The sequence below is a fragment of the Eubalaena glacialis genome, chromosome 3, assembly GCF_028564815.1.
Source record: "Eubalaena glacialis isolate mEubGla1 chromosome 3, mEubGla1.1.hap2.+ XY, whole genome shotgun sequence".
NCBI lineage: Eukaryota > Metazoa > Chordata > Mammalia > Artiodactyla > Balaenidae > Eubalaena > Eubalaena glacialis.
This window is the reverse complement of record NC_083718.1, coordinates 186582028-186609349: the sequence shown is the minus strand read 5'-3', so window position 1 is coordinate 186609349 and position 27322 is coordinate 186582028. Positions and strand designations below refer to the sequence as shown.

General features: G+C 44.8%; 2 protein-coding genes across 4 annotated transcripts in view; one reads left to right on the top strand and one right to left on the bottom strand.

Annotated features, from left to right (window-relative positions):
• Positions 1–27322, bottom strand: part of MTOR (mechanistic target of rapamycin kinase) — a 118810-nt gene that overhangs the window by 48466 nt on the left and 43022 nt on the right. For all 3 annotated transcript variants that reach the window (XM_061184971.1, XM_061184970.1, XM_061184972.1), the window contains exons 25-28: positions 27111–27257; positions 22531–22673; positions 19727–19889; positions 19447–19592 (exon numbers count right to left, since the gene is read on the bottom strand). In XM_061184971.1, the coding sequence (XP_061040954.1) occupies positions 19447–19592; positions 19727–19889; positions 22531–22673; positions 27111–27257 (599 nt within the window). The remainder of the gene's footprint in view (positions 1–19446; positions 19593–19726; positions 19890–22530; positions 22674–27110; positions 27258–27322) is intronic.
• Positions 10212–15353, top strand: ANGPTL7 (angiopoietin like 7). The gene is made up of 5 exons (XM_061184973.1): positions 10212–10581; positions 13226–13326; positions 13913–14107; positions 14761–14959; positions 15184–15353. Exons 1-5 carry the CDS (start codon positions 10212–10214, stop codon positions 15351–15353), a joined length of 1035 nt encoding a protein of 344 aa, XP_061040956.1.

Genomic DNA, 27322 nt, shown 5'->3' with positions numbered 1-27322 from the left:
ATTTCTTGGCTTCTGCGTGTCCAAGAGCTCTGACTCAGTCTATTATGTGGATGAAGTTGGGAAACAAAAATTAAATGACCTGGCATCCAGTGACTCGGCAGCTTTGAACTCTCCACACTTATAATTGTGTGAGCAGATGTGCGCTGGCCTTGTACTCCAGTACGGAGTTAGGCCACATTGTAGAAATACTGATGCCCATTCTGGGATCCGGAAAAGGAAAAAAATATGCCTACCTTTTTAGTAAGGAAAAGCTGACAGACGAGGACCATAACATACTGTAACTGAAGCACCAAGATTCATAGCCAATGAGATGTCCAAAAGAATCTGGAGAGATCAATGGTGTCACCACTGATACATTTCATTGTCACTGGGACAGACTGTGTCAGAGGTGGCCATGGGGCACCTACCGTATTTCATCAATTCTAAGAGGTACACTTTAACAGCTCTGAAACCATGATACAGCTTATAATTCAAGGTTTCAGAGTGCTGTGACCCAGTTTAATTGCCAGCAGTTTGTTCCCCCTCGCAGTGGTACATGAAAATCAGAAGCAGCTTTGCTAACTCACCGTAAGAGTGATCTCACTAAATCTCCCGCCATTCCTGCGGGTGCGCTAGATGCAGTGGAGGAGCAGAGGTTAACTACTGACTGACAGCAAGCGGCACCCTTTAGAATGGTCTTGGGTTACAATGAAAGACCCTCTGTCCTTTTGGTCAGCTTTAGGAGAAACCCCAGGACTCTTCCCTTTGCACAGCTCCTCACTCATGGTCAGCTTTCTGCACTGAAAAGCAGCTTTCCTTGGAGTTTGTAAGATGCTCTATAGAGGCAAGCTGTTGTAAAGTGAACCTGTAAGAAGTCTTTAGAGCAGCCAGAGATAAATTTAAGCTCTACTGATGACTGGTGAGGGACCTGGCCTCTTGGGTAATGGCTGGATGTTAGAGGGCATTAAAGAAAAAGATGGGGCTAAAAAGAAAGATATAATCTGTGCTTGTGCTCTGGCTACACAGGGGTTTCCTCCATCTGCCCACTCTTTGCTGCTTGGAGCTTTTCTACAGGGGTACGGATTCCTCGAGGCACACTGGCACTTTTGAAGGCAGCATGAGTCCAGATGTTTGGAATGTGTTTTTACTGAGAAGTGCGAAGCTTTGAGCAAATCCTTCCCCTCTGGACAGAGCGTTTTCTCTTCCAGCAGAGGTGCGGGAAAAGAACAAGACTGTGTACCTTTTCTGGAAGCCTGGAAACAACTGTAAAAGCCGGGCTCATACTTCCAAGCAACACAACAGAGACACCTTGGGAACGTGTGTTTAGAATTAAGACCCAGGGTGGGTTTGTTTGTCCATCTAGCCCCTTGCCTGTAGGCTGTAAAGCCCAGTCACCCTCACTGTTAATTGGTTGCTCAGGCACAAACTGGTTCAATTTCTTTAACATTCTCAAAGAGTTACAGGCCATTTCCCGTTAGTGCTGCCTAAGTCAGGGAGGCTAAGACCCAGGCTGAAGGGAAGCTCCTCAGTCCCAGGGCAACTGCACATGGACTTGAAATCTTGTCCTGCACCCTGGCAGGAATCCGTCTGTGGCTAAGAGTGATTTTTTGCAATTGCAATGTAATGGGTGTTTGATTTCCCTTTGGAGACAGACAAGATTTGTTGGGTTCCTGGATTAATTACGGGGAATACAGCTGCCCAGAGATATGACATGTTACTTTCTGTGTTCTGTCTTCAACATGAGCTGCTGCATGTGGCCCCTCAGGCCGTGATGAGGGTTAACCGACAGGTCGATGCAGGGTCAAGTTATCGGATATGCCATTCATACAGGCCTCCAGAATCAACGGCGGGGGTGGGGGGCTGGGGGGTACAAAACCCTACCACAATGCTCTATGGCCCTCTCACTCATCTTCATATGTAAAGAAACAGGGGTGAAATGCAAATCGATGGTTTCCAGGGATACAAAGTGATCATACAATCAGGATGCTACCTCAAGTTACTGGTTAAAAAAAAGAAGGCTGAACCAAATGATCTCAACTCTTCCAGTTCTCACTTTCTTTGATTCTATAACTAAAATCTATGGAAGAAAATGTTAAAGCAGGAGAGAAGGCAATCCCCTGCAATGAAGAACTCACCATGATAAAATACTGGCAATGACCATGGACAGAGGCTCTAAGTCTCCATGTCAGATGTTTATTTAGGAGAAAAGAACCTTCTGCTGGGAATTCATTCTTTCATTTGACAAGTTCCAATGCAGTATCTCTTCTGTCTCAGGCTTTGTGCTAAGTGCTGGTTGCTAGAGCTACTATGGTAGATAAGACAGGTATGGTCTTTGATTTCACAGAGCTTATAGGTCAGTGAAGTAGATATACAAAACACAAATGGTAATAAGTGCTGTGGAGGTAAACACCATGAAGAAAACAGAGCACAGAGATGGAGAATGGCACAGGGGACTTATTTTAGATTCAGGTGGGCAGGGAGGTTTTTCTGATGAAATGATAATCGATTACCTAAATATCAATACTACTTAATATTTGCTAGATATAGACTACGTGTCAGACACAATTCAAAGTGTCTTACAGCTCATACAACTCAATAACAAAAAAACAAACAACCCAATCGAAAAATGGGCAGAAGACCTAAATAGACATTTCCCCAAAGAAGACATACAGATGGCCAATAGGCACATGAGAAGATGCTCATCATTGCTAATTATTAGAGAAATGCAAATCAAAACTACAATGAGGTACCATCTCACACTGGTCAGAATGACCATCATTAAAAAGTCTACAAGTAAGGGACTTCCCCGGTGGCGCAGTGGTTAAGAATCCGCCTGCCAATGCAGGGGACACAGGTTCGATCCCTGGTCCGGGAAGATCCCACATGCCACGGAGCAACTAAGCCCGTGCGCCACAACTACTGAGCCTGTGCTCTAGAGTCCACGAGCCATAACTACTGAGCCTGCATGCCACAACTACTGAAGCCCATGCACCTAGAGCCCATGCTCCGCAACAAGAGAAGCCACCGCAATGAGAAGCCCACGCACTGCAACAAAGAGTAGCCCCTGCTCGACGCAACTAGGGAAAGCCCGCACACAGCAACGAAGACCCAACGCAACCAAAATTAACTTAATTAATTTTAAAAAATACTAAAAAAAACCCCAAAGGACTAGTGTTCAAAAAAAAAAAGTCTACAAATAATAAATGCTGGAGAGGGTGTGGAGAAAAGGGAACCCTCCTACACTGTTGATGGGAATGTAAACTGATGCAGCCACTATGGAAAACAGTATGGAGGTTCCTCAAAAGACTAAAAATAGAGTTGCCATTTGATCCAGCAATCCCACTCCTGGGCATATATCCAGATGAAACTATAATTTGAAAAGATACACGCACCCCTATGTTCACAGCAGCACTATTTACAATAGCCAAGACATGGAAACAACCTAAATGTCCACTGAGAGATGAATGGATAAAGAAGATGTGGTATATATACATACAATGGAATATTACTCAACCATAACAAGGAATGAAATAATGTCATTTGCAGCAACATGGATGGACCTAGAGACTATCACACTAATGGAAGTAAGAAAGAGAAATACAAATACCATATGATATTGCTCATATATGGAATCTAAAACACGACACAAATGAACATATCTACCAAACAGAAACAGACTCACATAGAGAATAGATCTGTGGTTGCTAAGGGGGGGTGCTTCCTGGCTGAAGTACAACATATATACACAGGAAAGTATACACCTAATTGTACAGCTTGATAAATTATCACAAAGTGAAGATACCCTTATAACTACCACCCAGACCAAAAAACAGAACACAACACACTGCCAGCATCCCAGAAGCACCCAAGCCTTCTCCCAATCACGGCTTCCCTTCTCATCCCCAGAGGTAACAACTCATAAGAGGTAACAACTATCTCACTTCTGATACAATTGGTTAGTTTCACCAGGTTTTGAACTCTATATAAATACTCAACATTATGTTTACGAGATACGTCCACGTCGTTGCATGCCACAGTAGTTTTGTCTTTTTACTGCTCAATAGCATGTCACTGTATGAACATACCACAATTTATCTGTCTTACTGTCGATAAGGGTTTACGCTGTTTTCAGTTTGGGGCTATGATAAGTCACGTTACTACATTCCTTTTTTTTTTGGCCGCACCACGCGGCATGTGGGATCTTAGTTCCCTAACCAGGGATCGAACTCACGCCCCCTGCATTGGAAGGGCGGAGTATTAACCACCGGACCACCAGGGAAGTCCGGACAAACATTCCTATATGTGTCTTTGGCGCGTGTGTGCTCGCATTTCCGGTGGGAACAAATCTCGCACTAGAATTGCTCGCTTACAGGGGCATGTTCCAGTCTCAGAAGATACTGACAAACTGCCACTTTACATTTCGACCAGAAGGGTATGGAAATCCCAGTTGCTCCACATCTTTGTCAACACTTGGAATTTAGTGTTTTCCATTTCAGCCATTTTGATTGGTGTGTAAGTTGCACCTTCTGGTTTATTTTTTATTTTAAAAAAAAATTTTTATTTTTATTTATTTATTTTTGGTTGCATTGGATCTTCGTTGCTATGCGTGGGCTTTCTCTAGTTGCGGTGAGCAGGGGCTACTCTTTGTCGTGGTGTGGCAGGTTTCTCATTGCGGTGGCTTCTCTTGTTGCAGAGCACGGGCTCTAGGCACGCGGGCTTCAGTAGTTGTGGCTCGCGGGCTCAGTAGTTGTGGCACACGGGCTTAGTTGCTCTGCGGCATGTGGGATCTTCCCAGACCAGGGCTCGAACCCGTGTCCCTTGCACTGGCAGGCGGATTCTTAACCACTGCGCCACCAGGGAAGTCCTGCACTGTATAGTTTAAATTTGAGTTTCCATAATGACTAATGAGTCTGAGCAGTTTTTCATGTGTTGACTGGCCTTTTGGACATAATCTTTTGTGAAATAAGTGCCTGTTCACATCTCTTGCCAATCTTTTAATTGGCTACCTTTTGTTTGTTAGGAGTTCTATATATACTCTGGATACAGTATACACAGAAGTATGTACTGGAGATACTTCTTGCCTTTTCACTTTCTTCATGGTGTTTTCCAGTGAAAAGAAATGACTCCTTTTACTGCATTTAATGATGTTTTCCTTTATGGTTAGTGTTTTTCAAATCTTGTTTAAGAAATCTTTGCTTATCCCAAGATGCTGAAGATAATCTCCTATGTTATCTTCTAGAAGCCCTACTGTTTTCCGATTTAGAATTTAAATCTCCTGGACCTGAGGTTTTGGGTGTGGTATGGGGTAAGGGTCAAGAACCTTTATCCTCCCATAAGGCTATCTAGCCTACCCAGAGGAACTCACTGTTCTATAGTGGTACCTTGTCATAAATCAAGGGTTCATTTATGTGTGGGTCTGTTTCTGGACATTCAAATCTGCTCCATTTATCTATTTGTCTATCCTTGTGCCAATACTACATTGCCATAATTACTTACTGTAGCTTTAAGATAAATCTTGATTTCTAGTAAGGTAATTCCTCCAAATTTATTTTTCTTCTTCAAAAATGCCTTAGCTATTTTTAATCTTTTGCTGTGTTTAACTTAGTCCTCACAAAAATCCTGTGAAATAGTTATAATTTTTTTTTTTTACTTTTTTTTTTTTTTTGGCTGTGCTGCACAGCATGTGGGATCCTAGTTCCCCAACCAGGGATCAAACCTGTGCCCCCTGCAGTGGAAGCATGGAGTCCAAACCACTGGACTGCCAGGGAAGTCCAGGAGTAGTTAAAATTTTTATCCCCATTTCACAGATTGGTCAACTCTGAGAAGTTAATTAATTTGCCCAGGGTCATATAACTATCAAGTGATGGGAAGGGATTAGAACCCAGATTTATCTGATTCTAGACCTAATTACTTTAAGTCCTTCAGATACCACCTCGTTAATCCTCAAGCCAGATGAGCCCTTCAGGGCATTTAATATGAATGCATTACAATTTTAAGAAATTCTAATGTTCTAAGCCACCCACTTCCAGTTAAAAATCTTGTTTGGTAACTACAAAGAGCCACTGTCCTGGTGAGACTCAAAAAAAAAAAACCAAAGCAAGAAGTAAAAGCTTCCTGGCTTCCTTCCACAGCCCCCTGTCTCCCAAGTAACACTTACAGCCTCGCTGGGATGCACAAGGGCCTCAGGCCCGACGCGCCTCCACTCCTCCAGCTTTAATTCCTGTCACCACTCCTCTTCCTTCTTGCCCCTTAACGCCACACTTGACTACTTAGGTTCTATAAGCCCAGGATTTTCATACAGCTGCACCTTGGCTCAGAATGCCTCTCCCACTTCTGGCTACTTCTTCTTTTAAAAAAAACAAAAACACAAAAAAAAGAACAAAAACAACAACCCTGGATATCACTTCCCTCGGGAGACCTTCCAGAACCTCATCTGGGTTGGGCACTCCCCCTCTGCTGTGTCCCCCACCCCAGCATGTCACATTGCCCTGGAGTTCAGCTGTCTGTCTCTCCACCTAGCCTGCGAGGCACCTGAGGCTACAAATTCCTGAGAGGGTTCAGAGACAGACTTTTTTGCTAGGTGCTATAATTAAACAGTAGACTCTAAGAGGAGGCCTGAAAGAAATGGTTTCTAATAAGCCCAGGACACACTCTTTGGGAGAAGTGGCAAACTAGAAAGCTTAGGGAAGAGGTGCAAATACCTTCTGCGATGGACCTGGACTTTGGGCTGAGATGGAAGTAGGACTGAGCGGTAGAAGGGTCAGGGATTAAATGGCCACATGTAGTAAGGCAGCTGTGGCTCATTAGAAGACTTCGGAAGTAAAATATGACCACAGGGCTTCCCTGGTGGCACAGTGGTTGAGAATCTGCCTGCCAATGCAGGGGACACGGGTTCGAGCCCTGGTCTGGGAAGATCCCACATGCCGCAGAGCAACTAGGCCCGTGAGCCACAACTACTGAGCCTGCGCGTCTGGAGCCTGTGCTCCACAACAAGAGAGGCCGCGATAGTGAGAGGCCCGTGCACCGCGATGAAGAGTGGCCCCCGCTTGCCGCAACTAGAGGAAGCCCTCGCACAGAAACGAAGACCCAACACAGCCACAAATAAATAAATAAATAAATAGCGTTCCCTTTAAAAAAAAAAAAAAAATGACCACAAACACACAGCTAAACTAACAACAAGGCAGATTCTTCTGAGATGTATTCATTCAACAGAGCCTGGCACTGAGGGCAGCTGTTCCTCCCTCACCAGTTTGGCAGGATGGTGTAAGAGTAGGCAGGGGCATGAATACACTGGAAAACGAGGAGTCTCTCCAACAGGAACATTTTCAAGAAAATGAGACATGACGCCCCTATTGGGGGAGAAGGAAAGACCAGCTCTAGGCCCTTCTCAGCTCTGGAATTCCCAGGCTGCTCGGACACCTCCAATCCTTGGTGCCAGCCTAAGGCAGCACAGCCCAGACTGTGAAGTAAAAGCTCACTGGCTTTTCCCAAAAGAACATAAGCTTTATTCTCATAAACATCTTTCTCAGGAGCTCCAAGCTGACCCTCTTTCACCACCAGCAAAATGGAGAAAAGGAAAAACTGTGAGGTGTCCAACACAGGTTTTCCATATTTTCTCAATTAATTCCCATTTTTTATGGTCACATTGTTCACCGAAGGGCAGAGAAGGGATTAAAAGCCTCTCAGAGAAGGGAAAACTGCTCTAGTCTTCCGCATTTGTCCTGGTTTTCCCTACTGGCTTAGCTGTACTCAAAACAAGGACTTATTTTTCCTTCTTTCAGAAATTCAGAATCTAGGACACCCTAGGGTTGTAGATGTGTTGGAGGACAGATAATCTTCTGGCATGGGATATACTCTTAATTAGCTATTTTTCTCAAAATGGGGCAGGGGGGTGTTGAAGATTTGGGCAGCTTAGACAATTTAAGAAAATCTTCAAATAAAAAAAGCTTCTGTCTCCAACTTAAGCCTTATGTTAGAAATAAGTTTCCAGAAAACAAATGTCAGAGAGTAGGCACTCATGCTAAAAGCTAGATGCTTCTGATCCAAACTTAGGAACCCCTTCCTACCTTTCCTGGAAAGGACTGCTACATGGGTTGCAAATATGAATGATCGATTCATTTTCTGCCCAGATATGAAAATCTATTCATAACAAGATTTTTCTGTTTGGGCAGAGGAAATGGTTACTGGAAAGAACAAACAAAAAGCCGGCCAGGAATCCATAAAGCGCCATTGTTCCGTGATGTTCTCTACCAAGGCAGCAGCATCATGTGTGATGCCACATACAATTGTGTGCCACACGGTTTAAGCTCAGTGCTGTCGGTTAAGCTGGCTAGGAGATCATCTTGAAGATCCTCACGGAGTTTAGCAGACCCTGCTAAATGACCCCGTCGGATGCTGGCGGTCGGGGCCAGGTTCGCCTTAGTGAAGTGAGCTCCATGAGCTAAGGCTGCAGTGCCCGGCGGGACTAGACATGTGCAAAGAGAGAGCAGGGACTGGCTGACGGTGCCAATTCTAGAAAGACCCCTTTGAGCAGAATGACAAGCTGCTATAGGACTCCAGCGACGTCCTCACTCCTAAGCAGGCAAAGGAGATGAGGAGGTGAGCAAGCAAACCCTGATCCACCTGATCCGCTCCTGCTTTTTGATTTACAGGAAAAAAAAAAAAGTGTTTGGTAACTCCAGCTGCCTGAACAGAAATGACTTCCTGAGAAACAGAAGCCCTGACTGGAAAAAGGCTCTGGGGGTCACGGCGGGAAGGGCTGCCCGGCCTCAGGCTTGTGTGTGAAGGGCCCATACGGAATAGCAACAGTATAAGCACTGCACCTGGAAACAGCGAGAGTATGTTCCGAAGACAGTTACCGTGCATGGACAGAGGGAACTTTGTTTACCTTCTTAGTGAAAAGCTCATTTTAAGGATTTAAGATTTGCTGAAAACCCAGCTTTTTTCCCCATTTGTTTTCAAAGGAGGAATCTCCTTTAAATACAGTACATGAAAAATTACAATATCCCTATTGTCAGGGATATATATATCATATATAGAGAATAAATCTGCAAACCATATTCCATAGGAAAAGGGAAATGAGACTCTAGACATGGATTATTAGGCAATGGGGATGCTTTTCTCTACGTTTTAACATACTTTCCAGGTTTAGAACCATGGGCCGTGGCCGTGCCTGTTCTCTGTTCTGCCTGAACACTGACGGGCGTGCAGGTGCCCATCCCGGGACCAAGTCCTGCGTTTTCACCCCTGCTGCCATCGCTGCCACTTCCATGCCAAATGTCAAGTGTGAGAGGCGAACGCTGGCCCATTCTTTATTGAAGGAGAAAGTATGTAAAAAGAAAGACAACTGGGTAAAGCCTGTGGGTACAAGCTACAAAGTCTTTTTTTGCTTCTTAAGAGATTTCCTCTATCCTTCTATTTCTAAAGCTTTTCTAACTTGGAAATTTTCAAATGTGAGATAGCGTTAGATCCAGGCCAAAAGAGGGTTTTGTAAAACACTGAATGATGATCAGAGAAAGGAATAACGAGCCTTGTTAAAAGCACATTCAGAAGGATGCCAAAATAGGCTAGAGCCTCGTATAAACAGCGTGGATTGCATTAACAGGTCTCCCTGTGAGTGGAGAGTCTTATTCCCAACTCTCTTTGCCTACCCTATGCTCACCCCATGGTTATATAACCTTTAGAATGGAATCTGGAAATTCTTCTGACCCTGCCCTGCTTGCTGATAGAGCAGAGCCAGTGGCTGGCAGGGGTACAATCTAATAGGCAAAACTGGAAACACACGAATTCAGTCCTCTCGTCTTAGCCCAGAGACTGTGCAGGCAAGGAAAGAAAGACTGCCCCTGTCTCTCTCCTCCCCTCCTCTGGCCTAAGTTTACGCTGACTTCACCCAACAGGCACCTGACCCTCCCAGATGAGCTGGGAGGGGCTAAAGCGCTATGCACAGCCATGGTAGGGGTGGAGGTGCAGGCAGCAAACAATATTTAAGATGCTGAGTTTGTCGAGCATTCAGTCTTGGGAAGGAAAGCTATAGGATACCCAATTAAGCTGCGCTTTCAGAAACTCAAGTTTTGAGAAAGGCTAAGAAAGAGCAAGGAGAGAGGAACAACAAAGTGGTAAGTCCACCAAGAGCAAAAGGGCTAGGTTCTAATTTGCCGCAGCTTTGCATACCTCAGCTGGGCACAGCCAGATTTCCCCAGAGGAAGAGCCTTCCTCAACCAGGCCCACGAAAGATGCTGAAAGAGACTCTCTCGGCCGTGGCCTGGCTCTGCATGTTCACTGTGGCCTTTGTCAGCCACCCAGTGTGGCCACAGAAGCCCCCTAAGCGCAAGACACCTGCAGAGCTCACCGTGGCCGGCTGCTGTGAGGAGGCGAAGGAGCTCAAGGCCCAAATTGCCAACCTAAGCAGCCTGCTGAGCGACCTGAGCAGGAAGCAGGAAAGGGACTGGGTCAGCGTGGTCATGCAGGTGATGGAGCTGGAGAGCAATTCCAAGCGCATGCAGTCGCGGCTCACAGAGGCCGAGAGCAAGTACTCCGAGATGAACAATCAGATCGGCATCATGCAGCTGCAGGCAGCGCAGACTGTCACCCAGACCTTGGCAGGTAAGGAGGACGTGTCCTCACGCTACTCACCACCTTCCCCCTCACATAGTCGAGCGCCTCCCGTCTGCAGCATTGCTTCTAGGTGACGTGGTCGTCAGAAGGATCCCTGTGGGTTCTTATGGAACTTACTTTCTTGGGTACGTGCCACCAGCTCTATTTTCTCCTTAGCAAAGGCTTACGAAGTATTTCTTTTGATTTCTAAGGTTCTGTATGTTTACCCAGCTTTTTTTTATCCCTGCAATGTTTCGGCCTATTGAAGGTATGAATTACCATCTCGGAACACAGAGAGATCATGCGGTTTGCTCAAAGTCACAAAGCAAGTCTTAGAAACTGGGTTCAAGTTTTCCTGATTAGTCCACTTCCTTACCCAGAGCTGACCGGCTGTACCCTCAGTCCCAAGGAAGCAGGAATGAACACCAAAATCATAACGTCTCTAGAAGCGAAGTTTTGCCAAAAACAGTTCTCTCGGGTCCCTGGGATTTAGTGGAATGGGCATTAATGGACTTCGGTGTCCTGTCTGCCAACCTAATTCTCACTGGCTCAGAATTAAGTGCACAGACGCCTCCCAGAGCCATCTGAAGGATTCCTTCATGTTCAAAGAGGACTGGCTCCTCAAGGTTCCTCAATTCTGGTGTTTCTATTTTTTCCCACAATTGCAAATAAAATTCTCCCCAGTTATACAGGAAAATGCAATGTTGAAATTTACATTTTTAGTAGGCTGAAAATAAGATACGTTTACTGTTTTCTTTTCCAAAACAATTTTCAGTTTCTACTTAGCTTGGCTTAGACAGGCCAAGGTGAATTTATTGTTCAGACAGAAATTTGGTTTGCTGAAATTATCAGGAAATTATTAGTTACAAGGAGCATAGTCTATAGATATGTCATTTCTTGCTGATATAAAAACTTAAAAGAAAATCTTTTTGGTCATATTATAAACCAAGCCAAGAATAAAGAGCAGAGTAAGTCTCACTGGTTATCCTCAACTCAAATGAAGAAAAAGTTTTAACATGAAATTAAGCTTAAAAATTTTGTGTGGGATGAACTGGGAGATTAGGTTTGACATAAATACACTACCACGTGTAAAATGGATAGCTAGTGGGAGCCTGTTGTACAGCACAGGGAGCTCAGCTCGGTGCTCTGTGACGACCTAGATGGGTGGGATAGGGGATGGGGGGAGGGAGGTCCACGAGGGAGGGGATATATGTATATATATAGCTGATTCACTTCACTGTAGAGCAGAAACTAACACAACATTGTAAAGCAATTATACTCCAATAAAAAAATTTTTGTGTGTGTAAATCACTTTCTAAGCATGTCCTTCCTGACTCTCAGTTTGGGACTAGAAAGGTCTTCTCAGGCCATTTTCCAGACAAGTGAGTCCTGATTTGGTCTGTGTGATGAAACCAGACACACAGGAGACCATGCAAGACAGAGGAATCTGACCAATGTCACGTCCTGCTCCTCCAAACGGGATTTTCTCATCTCCCAGCAAGGAGTTTCTTGGGAGTCAAATGCAGCTGTCTTGCCGGGCCTCTTACTCTTCCTGCCCAGGCCATCATTCCTTACTTTTCTTTTCTGCTACCAGGTGCGGGGTCACCTTTATACTTTGTAAGTAGCTAGCCCCTTGGAGAAAGCAGTAAGTTGATGCTTTCATCAGTAAGAGGAAGTGATGACCTCTGATAGGGAAGACAAGGGTCTCCCATTTCCCCTCCCCAAAGTGCTCTGCCTTGAACAATTCCCACAGCGGGAAACTGCCGACTGTGTCCTCTTCTTGAAGGTCCAGTGCAGCGGTCACCAAGAAAAGAATCCCAAGATACAGTGGGCAGGAGACATCTCCTAGACAGGCGAGAGTTCCTGCTCTCTGAATCCTATCTGGAAAGGCTGTCCCTTCCACAATGCTCTTTGATATTTAGAACAACAAGGAGACAAAATCTTTCATAAAGCACTAGCCCCCAGGGCAGCTGAGGAAACATTAAAATCAACCCCAGAGTGAAAGCCCGCCTGCCCAAAGCTCTCATTTCCTTGTCTTAATAATCGTGTCAGGGGAAGGCCTCCAAGGGTTCCTTAGGGTGTTTGCATTTTCATTTGTCTAGCAGTGTTGGATTAAGGAGGGAAAGATAAAATTATAAATCTCTGCTAATAAGGGACCTAGTAGGCAGTAGCCATTACCTCTGAAAAACAAGAAAAACAAACCGAGAAACAATAAAACCAGACCCTATGAGATCTTCACGACTTATTTAGGAATAGAGGCTGGCTGTCCCAGAAGCTGCATCTATTAAACAGGAGGATCTGTGAGTGGCCCTCACACACTGTATTTCCAGAATTCATGCCCTAGAACTACAGGAGGATCATTTATTTCAGCACAGACCTGAAGCCACCTGTTTGTACCGTTGTGCTATCCAGGTGAAGGGTTTCCCTAGCCCTCAGCCCTACTACCAGTGAGGCCAAAACACACCCGTTCCTGGCCTCCTGATGCCCACCTCTCCCAAGTCCAGACACTGCCCAGCAATGAACACTCCTGTGAATTTTGTGGTAGAAATGAAGTCTCCCTTCCTAAACTTTCAATTTAGATGCAGCAGGGATGCCGGCTAGCCACAGAGCCCCTGGGTTTGGATGCTCACCCTGTGGTTTTCTCCTTTTGTAGATGCCATCTATGACTGCTCGTCTCTCTACCAGAAGAACTACCGCATCTCTGGAGTGTATAAGCTTCCTCCCGATGACTTCCTGGGCAGCCCTGAGCTGGAGGTGAGGTCATCACAGCCCATGTACTACCATCTATCCTCCACCCCCTCAAAGGCTGGGGACAACAGGGCTAGTCACACACAGTCTAAAGAGAGGGAAACTCAAGACAGAGAAGCAAACACATCAATACCAGAGAACTATCTAAACACTCAATTTATGGGGGGAAAAAATCCAGGCGTCTGCTTTGCTCCTTCAAATCATTAGCAACCAAACACTAAACCTTCTAACATAGTTAGATAATGCTATAACCACCACCTAACTAGCTGCGATCGCTTGCCGCATCCTACGGCGGTGACTCTTTGGGGAGGAGAAAAGAGAACATATAGGGAGTGTGTCAGAAGGACCTGGACTTTTTCCCTTCAGACTCTCCGTGCACTTGCTCTTATCCTCCATTTTGATCTCAGCAAACCACCAGCCTGCCCAGCTTGCCAACCCTGGGGCAGAATCGTTGCCTAGTGAGCCAGCATGGCTGTGGAAGGGCACACGTCCCCTGGCTCTGCGGGGTGGGAGAAGGGTGGGAAGCCACGCTCAGGCTCGCGCTGCCTGCCTCGGCACATCCTGACCGGGGAGGGCACCCCCTCTGCTCCAGGTGTTCTGTGACATGGAGACTTCAGGTGGTGGCTGGACCACCATTCAGAGGAGAAAGAGTGGCCTCGTCTCCTTCTTCCGGGACTGGAAGCAGTACCAGCAGGGCTTCGGCAGCATCCACGGGGACTTCTGGCTGGGCAACGACCACATCCACCGGCTCTCCAGGCGGCCAACCCGGCTACGCGTGGAGATGGAGGTAAGCACGAGACCAGGCCCGCCGCGCCCCGCTGCGTGCAGCTCCTGGGCGTCATTCCTACTCCTGTTCACCATCGGCTGGGGTACTTGTTATGATGGTTTTCCTGCAGGTTGCAGTACAGTTGAGGAAGAATAGGGTTTTTTTTCCTATTTTTCACAAAAACGAGGCTGCAGGTACAAGGGAGAGGCCAGACTCAGGCCAGAGCAGAGGAATCCAACAGTCAGCTGGGCTGAAACACTGTGGTCCCTGCCCTGGCCTGGGGCATGAGGTCCTCTACATGCAAGCCTTACTGGTATTGGTTGGTGACCCTCACCAAAGGCCCTGAAGCGTCACTATGTTCTCAAGTTACTCTTATGACATCTCAGAGTGGGATACAGCAAAACACACACACGTGTACGCCTTACAGACAGGGATGTAAAGGGGAAGAGAACGAGAGACTAACCAGGGTCATATGGTGACCCAGGAGAGAAGTCTGATCTAGGACCCTTGTTTTCTGATTCCCAGGTTAGTGTGTTAAACTAGAGGTAGACAAGTAATAAAAAAGTAAAAAGTAGTAAAAAGGTGTATGGCTGCAGCTGGGGAGAGGGCAGAGGTGCAGGATGGTAGGAAAGGAGGCCCCGCTGCAGTTTTCTAAGGCTCTGCCCCCCGGACAGGACTGGGAGGGCAACATGCGCTACGCTGAGTACAGCCACTTTGTTTTGGGCAATGAACGGAACAGCTACCGCCTCTTCCTGGGGAACTACAGCGGCAACGTGGGGAACGATGCCCTGGTCTATCACAACAACACAGCCTTCAGCACCAAGGACAAGGACAATGACAACTGCTTAGACAAGTGCGCCCAGCTCCGGAAGGGTGAGAGTTGGGGTTGGGAGGTGGGAGTTCAGGTACAAGGCCATGGTCCCACTGGAGGAGAAAGAGTGAATTTGTAACTGCAGTTGGTATTCTGGCTTTGGTACTCCTGTTTGACACTGACCCTAATGGCTTAGGTATAGTTTAAAAAACATCACAAATCCCTGCTGCCTAGTCTATCAGCTATTTCCAAGGACAGACTAGCACTGACCTGTCTCCTGTCCCAGGTGGATACTGGTACAACTGCTGCACAGACTCCAACCTCAACGGCGTTTACTACCGCCTCGGGGAGCACAACAGGCACCTGGACGGCATCACCTGGTACGGCTGGCACGGCTCTAGCTACTCCCTCAAACGAGTGGAGATGAAAATCCGCCCAGAAGACTTCCAGCCGTGAAAAGAAGCCTGCTCTGGAGCAGGGCTGGAGAAACGGAGACAGACGGAGGCTGGGAAAAGGCAGAGGAGGAGAGGAAGGGAGTACAGAAAGGGCAGGGACAGAAAATGGCCTATCATCTTCAGTGAGAGAGTAAGTCTCTCAGGAGAACAAAAAAAACTATGTACTGAGGACGTTACAGTAAATGGGAGGAAGTATTTAAACACAATGGGTCCAGACACATACTTCTCAGGGGGCTGGCCTGAGTGGGCTGTCTGCCTGTGATCCCTGACATAGCAGCAGCTTCTTTTCCACATGATTTTTCTGTGAAAGAAAAATAATTGTGAGCTCACTTTAACCATCTTCCTTAAGGCCTAGGTTATGTGAGGGCAGAAAATAAATCCCTTTGCTAAAAAGGACCAGATTATTTTGATTCTCCTGGGTGTTAGAGAAAGGAGTGAAGAGGGTGGTGGAGGAGAGGAGTTTCTGCTTTTAAATCCAATGAAATTATCTTCAGTCTACACAATTTTTTTTTTAAAGACAAACATTTTTCTGCTGGAGGTGAACGGACCCAGGCTGGAATTGACCGGAGGAAACTCCAGGGCTCTGGGCCTTGCAATTGGCCTCTGAGCACCTCCCCTGCTCGGCCTCCATCAGGGCCCAGCACTGAGAGGCAGGAAGTGGGTCCAGAGGTGGCAGGAGCTCCAGCGGGAGGGGAAGATAAGTCCCTGTGGACGCTTGCAAAAAACTGCCTTAAAATAGTCACAGTCAATACAGATAATGTCTATTTTTATTTACTTTGTAAGAAAAGGGCTCAAAGAGCTTCCTCTTTTATCTCATCTATAAAAAATGGCTGAAGCAGGAAGGTAAATGGCACTATGGTTAAGAAATAATTCATGCTGTATATAAGCATTTTGCTTTGTAGAAATACAATATTGTAGTTTGTTTTAAACATTCAAAGTTTTTTCTTCCTTCTACAATAAACTCTTTTAAACCTCGGTCCTTTTAAAATTATTACTATTACCACTGAGAGCATGGTGGAAAGTTTTAAGTGAAAAATCAGAGAGTGAGCCGTGAGAAAGAGAATCTGAGTGTGTTGCAGTCTTCAGGGAAACCAAGGGAGGAGCAGGAAGCCAAAGATGAAAAAGCGAGGGACAAAAAGGGCAGCAGCATCCACTGGAAGAGGTCAAACTCTGTCTGACCTCCACCCAACCGCCACAGAGGCCAGTGCCACCACCTGGCTTCAAAACACTTTGCAAACCAACACTCCTACTTTCTACTTGAGCAAACTTACATATACGCAGAGGGAAAAGAAACATCTTTAGTCATAACAGATGTCAAATAATTTTGACCTTCAGGAAGCAATTTTTCCTTGTCAAAAAGAACCATTCACTTGAACTAGTCAGTGTAAGGTAAGCATAATTCTCGAACTCACTATTTTCTACTGTACTTATAGTCCTTTGATTGTTGGGAACCTACTTAACCTTAAAAGCAAGACCCTCAGGATTTTCAAAGAAGTAAAGTGAGTAGAGAAGAAGTACACTGGAGTAGGGCTTCCCATGGGACAGGCAGTCAGACAGAAACTTCCTAAGGCAGGCAGGGGATCTGAGACGCTCATGGGCCAGCATAGTACTGCTTGGAGAGAGGAGAAAAAGACTGGGGGTTAGGAGATGAAGAGAAGGAAGAGCACAAGATGCCTAGGGCAGAAGTAGCTAATAATTTTCTCTCATCAGCTATACACCCCACAACTAAAGAAAATTGAGGCTCTAGGCAACAAAAGCTAAAATAAATTAAGTGGGACTACCTCAAACTAAAAAGCAAACTTCTGCACAGCAAAGGAAAACGATCAATAAATTGAAAAGACAATCTACAGAATGGGAGAAAAATATCTGTAAACCATAACCCAGGGTTAGTATCTAAAATATATAAAGAACTTACACAACTGAAGAGCAAAAAAGCAAATAATCCAATTCAAAAATGGGCCAAGGACCTAAAAACAGTCCATTTTTCTGAAGAAGACATCCAACTGGCCAATGGGTACATGACCGGGTGCCCAACAGCACTAATCATCAGGGAAATGCAAAGCACAGCCACAATGAGGTATCAGCTCACACCTGGTAGGATGACGATTATTAAAAAGACAAGACATAATAAGGGTTGGCAAGGAAGTGGAGAAAAGGGAGCCCTTGTGCACTGTTGGTGGGAATGTAAAGTGGTACAGCTACTACACCACTGTACCAGTCTGGTGGTTCCAAAAGACATTGAAAACAGAAGTACCATGTGAGCCAGCAATTCCATTTCTGGATATATATTCAAAGGAAACAAAATCACTATCTCAAAGAGATATCTGTACTCCCATGTTCATTGCAGTATTATTCACAATAGCCAAGATATGGAAACAACCTAAAATGTCCTTCAAAAGATGAATGGATAAAGAAAATGTGAAACATAGTTTATGTATATATATATTATGTGTGTATATATATATGTACATACACACACATATAATATACACATAATGGAATATTATTCAGCCATAAAGAAGGAAATTCTACCATTTGTGACAACATGGATGAATCTAGAGGGCATTATGCTAAGTAAAGTAAGACAGAGAAAGACAAATACTGTATAGTATCACTTATATGTGGAATCATTTTTTAAAAAGCTGATTTCATAAAAACAGAATAGAATGGTGGTTGTCAGGGGATGGGAGAATGGGGAAGCGGGGAGATGTAGGTGAAAGGGTATAAACTTTCAGTTGTAAGATGAGTAAGTTCTGAGTATCTAATGCACAGCATAGCAACTATAGCTAATAATATAGTTTTGTATATTTGAAATTTGCTGAGAGTAGATCTTAAGCATTCTCACCACACACACACACAAAAGAGTTAACCATGTGAGGTGATGGATGTGTTAAATACTTTGATCTCAGTAATCATTCCACAATGCGTATCAAATCATCATGCTGTACATTTTAAATATATACAATTATATTTGTCAATTACTCCTCAATAAAGTTGGGGGGGACAAAACATCCGTATTACATTAATCAAAACCTATAGTTGCTGAAATTTACTCATACTTTTATAGATACACAACTGAATAACTGAAGTATAAACTTTTTGTGACAAGGTTAATGTCAAAAAAAAAATGTCACCATATGTGGTATTTTAGAAATCGACATTCAAAGTCCAATTTATTTGGGCAAAAACCTGATTCTATTTCTATCTTTTTGGTCACTCTTTAAAGTGTTTAAAGGAACACTTTTTAGCATCTACTCAAAAGCAGAGCGAGCAGAGAACTTGGTTATTTGATTGTCCTTTCCAATGAAGGAAGCGCCGCACACAGCAGGCTGTTTCAGCCACAGGGGAGGTGCTCATTAGCTGGGTGGTTTTTCCTAAACTATCTGTAGTGAAATGATCAACCATGTTAGCATTTACATGAAGATAATTAGATCCTGAAGTTAATATTCTCTGATGATCATTAGGGGAAGTGAACAGTTCTCTAGGAGCTGTGGCGCTAACATTTAAGGCTGCTTGTAATTTCATAACAGCAAAAAATTTATTAAACAACCTATTTTTTTCCATACCCAGAAGACTCAAAACCATCTTATGAGAGAACATAAGCAAATGAGGGGAAAAGACCACTGAATTTCAGACTCTGTCTTTTACATTCATATAACTCCAAGGAGGAAGACTCAGGCACTAACATATTTAGCCAATAAAAACCCACCCTGCCCTTGGGTGGTCTTTGAGGCACAGAATCCAGCTCCTAGTCCCAAGCCAGAGAGCGCGATCTAACCCGGACGTAAAATCTATCTTTCCTAGGCTGCTCTGTCCACAGAACTGCTTCTAGGCTAATTTCATTGGGACAAGTAAGCACAGGTTGGAAAACAACAGAAGCCCAGGTGCTAAGGGTCAACAGAAATGACACTTCTGGCTAGAATACTGGGGAGAGCCATCTGCAACCACATCTCATTTAAACGTGCTGGCCAGGCCTGATGGCAGATTTCACAGAGCAGAGGTCTCCAAGTGCCTCCAGTGAACTGTCACCAGGCAGTGGGAGAAGAGAGGTCATTTTAGATGAAGGCAGCAATTAAAAAGGGTTTATGGCCTACCTGATGAGAGACTCTAGGATGGCAGGGGTGGGACCTTTCTGGAACTCCAGTTCTTTGTAGTGTAGCGCTTTGGCATATGCTCGGCACTTGGCAGCCCTCTCACCCAGCAGAACAATGCCATTGTCATCTCTCAATGGCAGGGGGCCCTGGAGAAGAGAACCCCACAGCATAGGAAAATGGCAGACGGGGCACAAGCAAGAGTGGGCTGTGCGGGCGCTTCTCCCCTCTCACCACCTGGTTCCCTGTCAGGCTCCATCTGGACAATCGGGCAAAGTCTCACCTTGTCACTGTGTTCCATGAATTCAGCCAAGTTTAAGAGGGTTTGTGTGACTTCAGCGATGTCCTGGGAGGTGAGGGCCAACTCGATGCTTCTGATGAGCTCATCCTGCTGGTCTTCATTCAGCTCAGACCAGCAGGACACAAACGCAGCGTTAAAGAGATCCCTGAAGGCAGACAGGAGTGGAGACAAATGTTGGAAATGCCTCTCCTGCCTCTGCCTGGTGCCACAAAGTCACACCTATCAATCTACTCCCGGCATCACTGATTATGGTTATACAGGCCAGGGCTGTCCAAAAGAACTTGCTGGAAATGGTCTATATCTTCCCTGTCCAATATGGTAGCCATTGGTCAATGAACACTTGAACTTTGATAAGTGTGACTAAGGAACTGAATTTTAAGTTTTAGTTAATTTTAATTAAGTTAAAATAAGCACACGTGGCTAGTGACTGTTGTATTTTACAGTGCAGGTACAGGGAACTGGGGGAGGGGGCGGGGCGGGGTGTGTGGGGAGAAAGAAGAGCAGAGAAGAGTAACTTGTCTCCACAGTGGTTGCATCACTTCTCTTCATTGGAGGGGATGAACAGAAAGGGACTTCTAACATAGCAGTTGACATAACAGATTCAGAAAACAATAATCTTCAAATGATTCTTGGGATGTTTCTTCTCAGGCAATGTCCAAAGTCCTAAGATCAGAAGTGGCAAAGGCAGCATCTGCTATTGCTTTTCAAAATATAAGCAGAACCTTTAGTAGGATGGTCATAAACAAAATGACAACAGAACTTAAGAAACTAGCAGTATTAGAAAATAGAATCCAAATCCGTAAGTCTTAAAAGATTCTCTTAGCCAAACCTCTAAGAGCTGGGGCCTTGGGAAGACCTGGAAGCACAGGTATCATTTCTAGGATCACTACAACTATTTAAAATCATTACAGCACCACTTGGGTGAATATATTTGCTACCCCTGACATCTAAATTTTAATCCTACCCCCCTCTTTTTTTGGTGAATGTGTGGAGAGGGTAGTTGGAAACTACAGGATATGCCTGGATAACGTGTGGGGTAAAGCATCTGATGCTTATACATCTACTTTTCATTACATATTTTAAAAGGTTAAGTCAGATCGAGGTATATATAATTTTGGAATCTGATGGAAGAAAACAAAATTTGAAATTCAAAGGATAACATGAAGACCGAAAGAAACCCTGTGTAAATTAAGAAGTAAGCTTTCTGATCTAGGTCCAAGGCCACGCTGGCTCCCAAATGAACATACTTGGCACTAAGGGGATAGACACATATGTGTATATTTATCACAAGCCTCTTTTGGATGACAGTGTGCCCAAAAGGGACTTGGAGCAGATGAGAGGTACGCTACAGTAGCCGAGCGTGTGAAATCTGCACACTATGGAAACAGAGAAGTCCTAGGAATGATCTTTAAGCATTATAAAATATTTGAAAGAAATCAGATGAACTAAATCATGGCATCCAAGCAACAGCCTCAGGGACCATCGCTATTCTTGCTAAATACACTCCAAATAGCAAACCAGCTGTGCTGATGAAAGTGAAATGGAACACCTCATTTTTTGCTTCTTGCTAATGAAAAGGATTGTTAATTAAATCACCATTTAATGCCTCATTATAAATAAGAACTGTCCATTGTAGAAAAATTTAGAAAATAAGGAAAAGAATTAAAAAGAAAAGAATTGCTCCTTAAATCCTCCTACTTAGAGATAATCATTATTGTATTACTTTCTAATCTTTTCCCTATGTACATATACTTTTAATAGTTGAAATCACACATTTATACCATTTTGTATTCCATTTTATTCACTTACATCATACTATGGATCTTTTACATGCATTAAAACTTTTTATAAACCAAATTTTCAATGACTATTTAAGATTCACTGTTAAAGGTTTATAGTATTTTTTTATGGCAAATTCTATTTTCCGAAGATGGCTGCAGCACTAGCTCCTGTTCCATATGCTCTTCTAGGATCTTTCCACTCCCCTATAAAAAGGTGGCATCCACGTCTCCTCCCCTTGAGCCCGAGTAGGCCTTTGTGACTGCCTTCAACAACGCAGTGGGACAGAAGTAACACCATGTGACCTCCAAGACTAGGTCATACAAGCACCACGCACTTCTGCCTCGTTCCCCTGGGGACACTCACTCTTGAACCCAGCCAGTATCCTGTGAGGAAGCCTGAGCAACCCATAGGGCAACCCACGTGGAGAGGAACCAGGGCCCCCGGCCAGGGCTGAACTTCCAGCCAACAGTCAGCCCCAACTTACCAGACATATGGATGAGCCGTCTTGGAAGTGGATCTTCTAGCCCCTGGACAAATACCCCTGACACTGTGTGGGGCAGAGACAAGCTGTTCCCACAAGTCCTGCCCAAGTTGCAGATTTGCGAGTAAAATAAGTAATTTTAGACTGCTGTTGTTTTAGACCACTAAGTCTTGGGGTATTTGTAATGCAGCAATACATAACTGGAGTATCACTATTATCGGAAAACAGGTTATGTTAAGCTATTACATAGTTGTTTTCAGAGTTATAAATGACTTTGTAATTAAAGTTTTGGACCCAGATCTACTAAGGAAAGGTATACTAGCAAGGTTAAGATGGATGTTTTTCCTATAATAAGAGCTTGTTCAATTTGCCTTTTTATCTTTTCCCCCAGAGGTTAACAAAATTAAAAAACCCTTTTACTATTACTGCTAATAAAAACTAATTCTTATACAACATTTTCTACGTGCTGATCCTCTTGATCCCAATCTGAAGCTGGGAGGAAGGGAGCCCTGACACACCATACCTGGCCATCGGGTTGTAGGCCTGTGCCAGGGCCCAGCAGGAGCGCAGGGAGGGTGATGAGGAGTCCTTCAGCAGCTCCAGGCTCAGCCGCCTCAGCCATTCCAACCAGTCATCTTTGGAGACCCTTCTGGCAGCTCCCCAGGCCTATCATGCCACAGGCGACAATGGAAAACCATCAACTGCAAGGGCCAATTGTAAAGAGCCCTTGCCTATCTAATGATTATTCCACTTCTTTGATTTATAAAATTATACCTCTCATGATAAAATTCCCCAAGCACAAATACAAAAGAGTAATATTTAAAGCCATAAAACAAAAGCAGCAAACTCTCATCACCTAAAGAAAGCCTGTTTTACACCTCATTTGCGCTGGACTGTATCTGCAAAGCAGAGACCTCTACAGCCCCAGAGTGGATGGGGACCGTCACACTCAGAATGCATCCAACAAAGCCGAATGGCCTCCAGCAGTGTGTGAGGGGCCCGGGACACCCTGCAGTGGGACACTGGCTCATCTTACAGCAGAGTCACACAGGGAGGGGGGAAATGCTCAGGTTGACACCATCCTCAATAGTGTGACCATCAGGTGAGCACTGAGCCCAGAGTACACGGCAGTATGGCGGAATGAGACAAAAGGAGTTGAACAGATTGAATTTTTACTTTGCAGTTTATCCCCTCCAACTTTCCTCAAAACTCTGAGCTCTCCAGGCACCAAGAGGTACTAGCAGGGGCAGCTTAGGGAGGTGGATGGAAAGATTCAGGCCCTGGAGCTGGGCAGTAAAGGGGAGTGGTCAGCAGCCACACTCTGTGGAGCTCAGTGGCTGGAGTTCAAATCCCAGGTATGTAACGTATTGGGTGTCTGATCTTGGGCAAGTTACTTAACTTCCCTGTGCCTCAGTTTCCTCATCTGTAAAGTGTGGATAATAGTCCCCACGTCAGAGGGTGTTCTTTTTTAAATTAATTAGTTAATTTATGGCTGAGTTGGGTCTTTGTTGCTGCGCGCGGGCTTTCTCTAGTTGCGGTGAGCGGGGGCTACTCTTCGCTGTGGTGCGCGGGCTTCTCATTGCGGTAGCTTCTCTTGCTGCGGAGCACAGGCTCTAGGCGTGTGGGCTTCAGTAGCTGTGGCTCGCGGGCTCTAGAGCGCAGGCTCAATAGTTGTGGCGCACGGGCTTAGTTGCTCCGCGGCATGTGGGATCTTCCCGGACCAGGGCTCGAACCTGTGTCCCTGCATTGGCAGGCGGATTCTTAACCACTGCGCCACCAGGGAAGCCCCCAGAGGGTGTCTTAAGGATTAATTAACTAAGTTAGAGACTTCCCTGGCAGTCCAGTGGTTAAGACTCCATGCTTCCACTGCATGGGGCGCGGGTTCAATCCCTGGTCAGGGAACTAAGATCCCGCATGCCACACAGCATGGCCAAGATTTAAAAAAAAAAAAGATTAACTAAGTTAATATGTGTAACGGATTTAGCACAGTGCTCAGCACAAGTCAGTGCTTTACGCGGAGTGCCTGCTACTCCGAAGTTAGAAACACCTGGCTGGAACCCTGGCCCTGCCACTCACCTGTTGTAGTGACTCTGGGCAAATTACTTGTACACTGCTGTCTGAGTCTTAATCTTCCTCATTTAGGGATAATGCAGCTAAAGGGCCTAGCTGGAACAGACGAGCAGAACATGGTGGCTCGTATTATCAAAATGACATCTCGTTGAATTGGCTTAGCCCTAACTACTAAATCCCTAACTTTTAAAATATATTCTTAAAGGATTTTACTGGCAGAACAGACATGTCAATCCTCCCTAAATAGGGAAATCAGATAAGTTAAAGCAGAAGTTCTCAAGTGAAGTAGTCCAGGGAGTGCAAGAGACACCCATGTGCTACACCACCTGACCATCAATGACTCAACCCATCACCTCCCTGGGATAAATGGAGATTTGCTATAGCTTTTGATGAGTTACCAAGGAGTAACATTACATAAACTAATATTTTTTGTCAAAAACTGAAGTAGAGATACTACGAGAGACAAATTAAAAATTTATGTGACGGATTCTCACTCACCATACAATGAGAACCCCTGAACTAGAAGAAGATACCAAAGACTTTTAGACCTTGTTCTGTTGAACGAAATGGGAACATCAAGTCCTTTTCGATCCACAGATTTCTGGTTTCCTTCCTACACAGCGAGTCTCTGGATACCGGCACTGTATTACAAGGCATTTAGAAGTCAGACACATACAAGGAAGCATTACTAATGTCTTTTGCCCTCTAATGATATGAGGTTGAGCTTGGGCAAGGCGAAGGCAATGCAACACAGTGGTTAAAAGACTGGTCTCTGGAGTCATAACCTGGGTCAGATCCTGGCTCCACCATCTACTGGTTGACATTGGGCAAATTACTTAACCTTTCAGTACCTCAATGTCCACATCCATAAAAGAGGGACACTAATGACAGCGTCAAACTTACAGGGTTACTGTGAAGATTAAATGAGTCAATACATGTAAAGTGCTCACAACAGTGCCTGACACATGGGAAGCGCTCAACAAATGTTGGTGGTGGTTAGTGCTATCATTAACATTGGTACCATTTGATAAATGGTAGCAAAAGGCTCTTCAAAAAATTTCAGCTTAAGGAACAACTGCACAATCTATCAAACAGGATATGTCCCTCACCTGGGCCTTTCCCCATTGCTCTGTAATTTAAAACATAATCAACTCTCAATTCTCTGGGTTCTACAGTAACTGTTGAAACTCCAGCCAGTTTCCTCTCCTCACCCACCCGCCGCTGACTGCCTCATCTGGCTACACTGGTGCACGCTGATGGAATGCCAGCTTATTCATTTAGAAGGTAAGCCCGAATAGATTATCATGAGACAAGAAAGCTGCTGAGAATCCTGGAAGGCATCCTAGAGGTACACATAAATGGTTTGTATGTTTTCTGTACTACGTAAATCCTCTATTAGCATAGCCAACAGAAAGGTGACTGAGGTGGCAAATTATTATTCTGAAAGCTGGTTAAAACTGACAAATATACCAATCCCTAATTATCATCACATGAATATGTAGAAGCAAAATTTACTTTTCGATGAAATGGATCTGAGAGTCAGCTGTGGAGAGCTTTGTTTAGGGTTTTTTAACTTGATCTGTTCTCTCAGGTGAGACAGACTGAGATTCTTTTTTCTGTTTGGCAAAGGTTATGCTTATTTTTCCAAGTCCTGGGTAGAAAGCAAAACTTTCTGGAAGCAAACTAGACCAGTGGGGAATTTCCTAAAATAGAGAGAACAAAGCCCTAAAGCTGAGTGGACAGCTGCCTGGTTGGAAGGACATTCTGAACCTAGGCAGGCTGAAAACATCTGGGTGGGAACGTGCACCTGGCCTCCTTGTCTGGCCCCTCCCTCAAATGTGAGGTGTCAGCATGGTGGCCTCAACAACTGCTTGGGAATGCCAGGTGTTGATGACCTTTCTCCTCCTGAAGTCTTGGACTAGCAGTTACAAAACACACAGAGTTAGAGCAGCATCACTCATGACCCAGGGGTATTTTACCACTTTCATCTTAAATCATCAAACGTTTCTCAGTAGTGGTCACTTTGCAGCTGTCTGTGTGGGTGAAGACTGATGTCAGGAGTACAGGCCAGTGTTTCAAAGCTGTGGGTGAGCACACGCACACAGCTCTGTGTGCAAATCGTTATGGGCTTGGCCAAAAGAAGACGCCAAGTCAACTAGGACCCAGCCCTGCCCAGTTCTTTACCTCTATCTGCTGCTACACATGAAATGCAGCTGTGTTGCATCAGCTGCTAATAAAGAAAACTACCACATTGAAATTCAAACTGGGAGCTGCTTACAGTCACTAGAAGTACTAAAGACTAATGCAAAATGTGGAGAATAAGCAACCTGGTATATTTATTTAGAAGTCAGTGAAGTATATGATTACTCTGTTTAGATCCATCCATTAGAGATGCTTTGAAACTGCCTGTTTTTAAGTGCATAGCTGGTGGCATACATGATGAGAAGCTGGTTATATCCCAGGCTTTGGTCAGCATAGAGAATCCAGTACTGATCTGCAGAGATCTAAAACCTTGCTACTCAAAGTGTGGTCCGTGGACCACTGGCATCGGCATTACTTGGGAGCTTGTCAGAAATGGAGACTATCAAGGCCTGAGCTTGGGCCTGAATCAGAACAAGCATTTTAACAACAAGCTCCCCAGCATGTGGTAAGCCCAATGAATCTGAGAAGTTTGAGAAGCACTGCTTTAAAGAGCCTGCATCAGGCTCAGTGCTAACTAGGAGGCTCACTGGTTGTGTTCTGTTCATGTAAAAAATGAGAACGCTATTTGCAACAATGCATTCCACTGTCAAAGCTCCAAGGGAACACAAAAGGACACCTTGTTCTTTATTTTCCTTCTATTAAAAAATTGTATAATTCAGATACTTGGAGAAAAAACAAAATGACCTAAGTTCGTGGTATCTAGATTTTCAGAAAGATGCTTGGTTTTTGGTTGTTTTAAACAGAAGACAGCAAGAGCTGAAAGTTTTGAACAAGAGAGAAGAGCAGGGGCTCTCCTTTCCAAGCCCCCCCCCCCGGAAACGATGGACCTGCCTTTTGGAGGTTGATGGTGCTGACGTGCAGTTTCTTCATGGGTCCCGTTTCCACTGGTCCACTAGCCAAGGCATCCCCTTGGCCACTCCGCAGCATTCGATGCTGGTAAATCAAAGGGTCCTCTTCTTCATCAGCAAGGGTGTATCCCTGCAACCAGAGATTTAGAGAACCACCCTGCAACTCCACAAGCCGCTCCCAGTTTAGAAAACATC

Coding starts and splice junctions, on each gene's coding strand:
- ANGPTL7 (XM_061184973.1), top strand. CDS start 10,212: ATGCTGAAAGAGACTCTCTCGGCCGTGGCCTGGCTCTGCATGTTCACT. Junction 13,327..13,912: donor TGGGCAGCCCTGAGCTGGAG/GTGAGGTCATCA, acceptor CCTCTGCTCCAG/GTGTTCTGTGACATGGAGAC. Junction 14,960..15,183: donor GTGCGCCCAGCTCCGGAAGG/GTGAGAGTTGGG, acceptor CTCCTGTCCCAG/GTGGATACTGGTACAACTGC.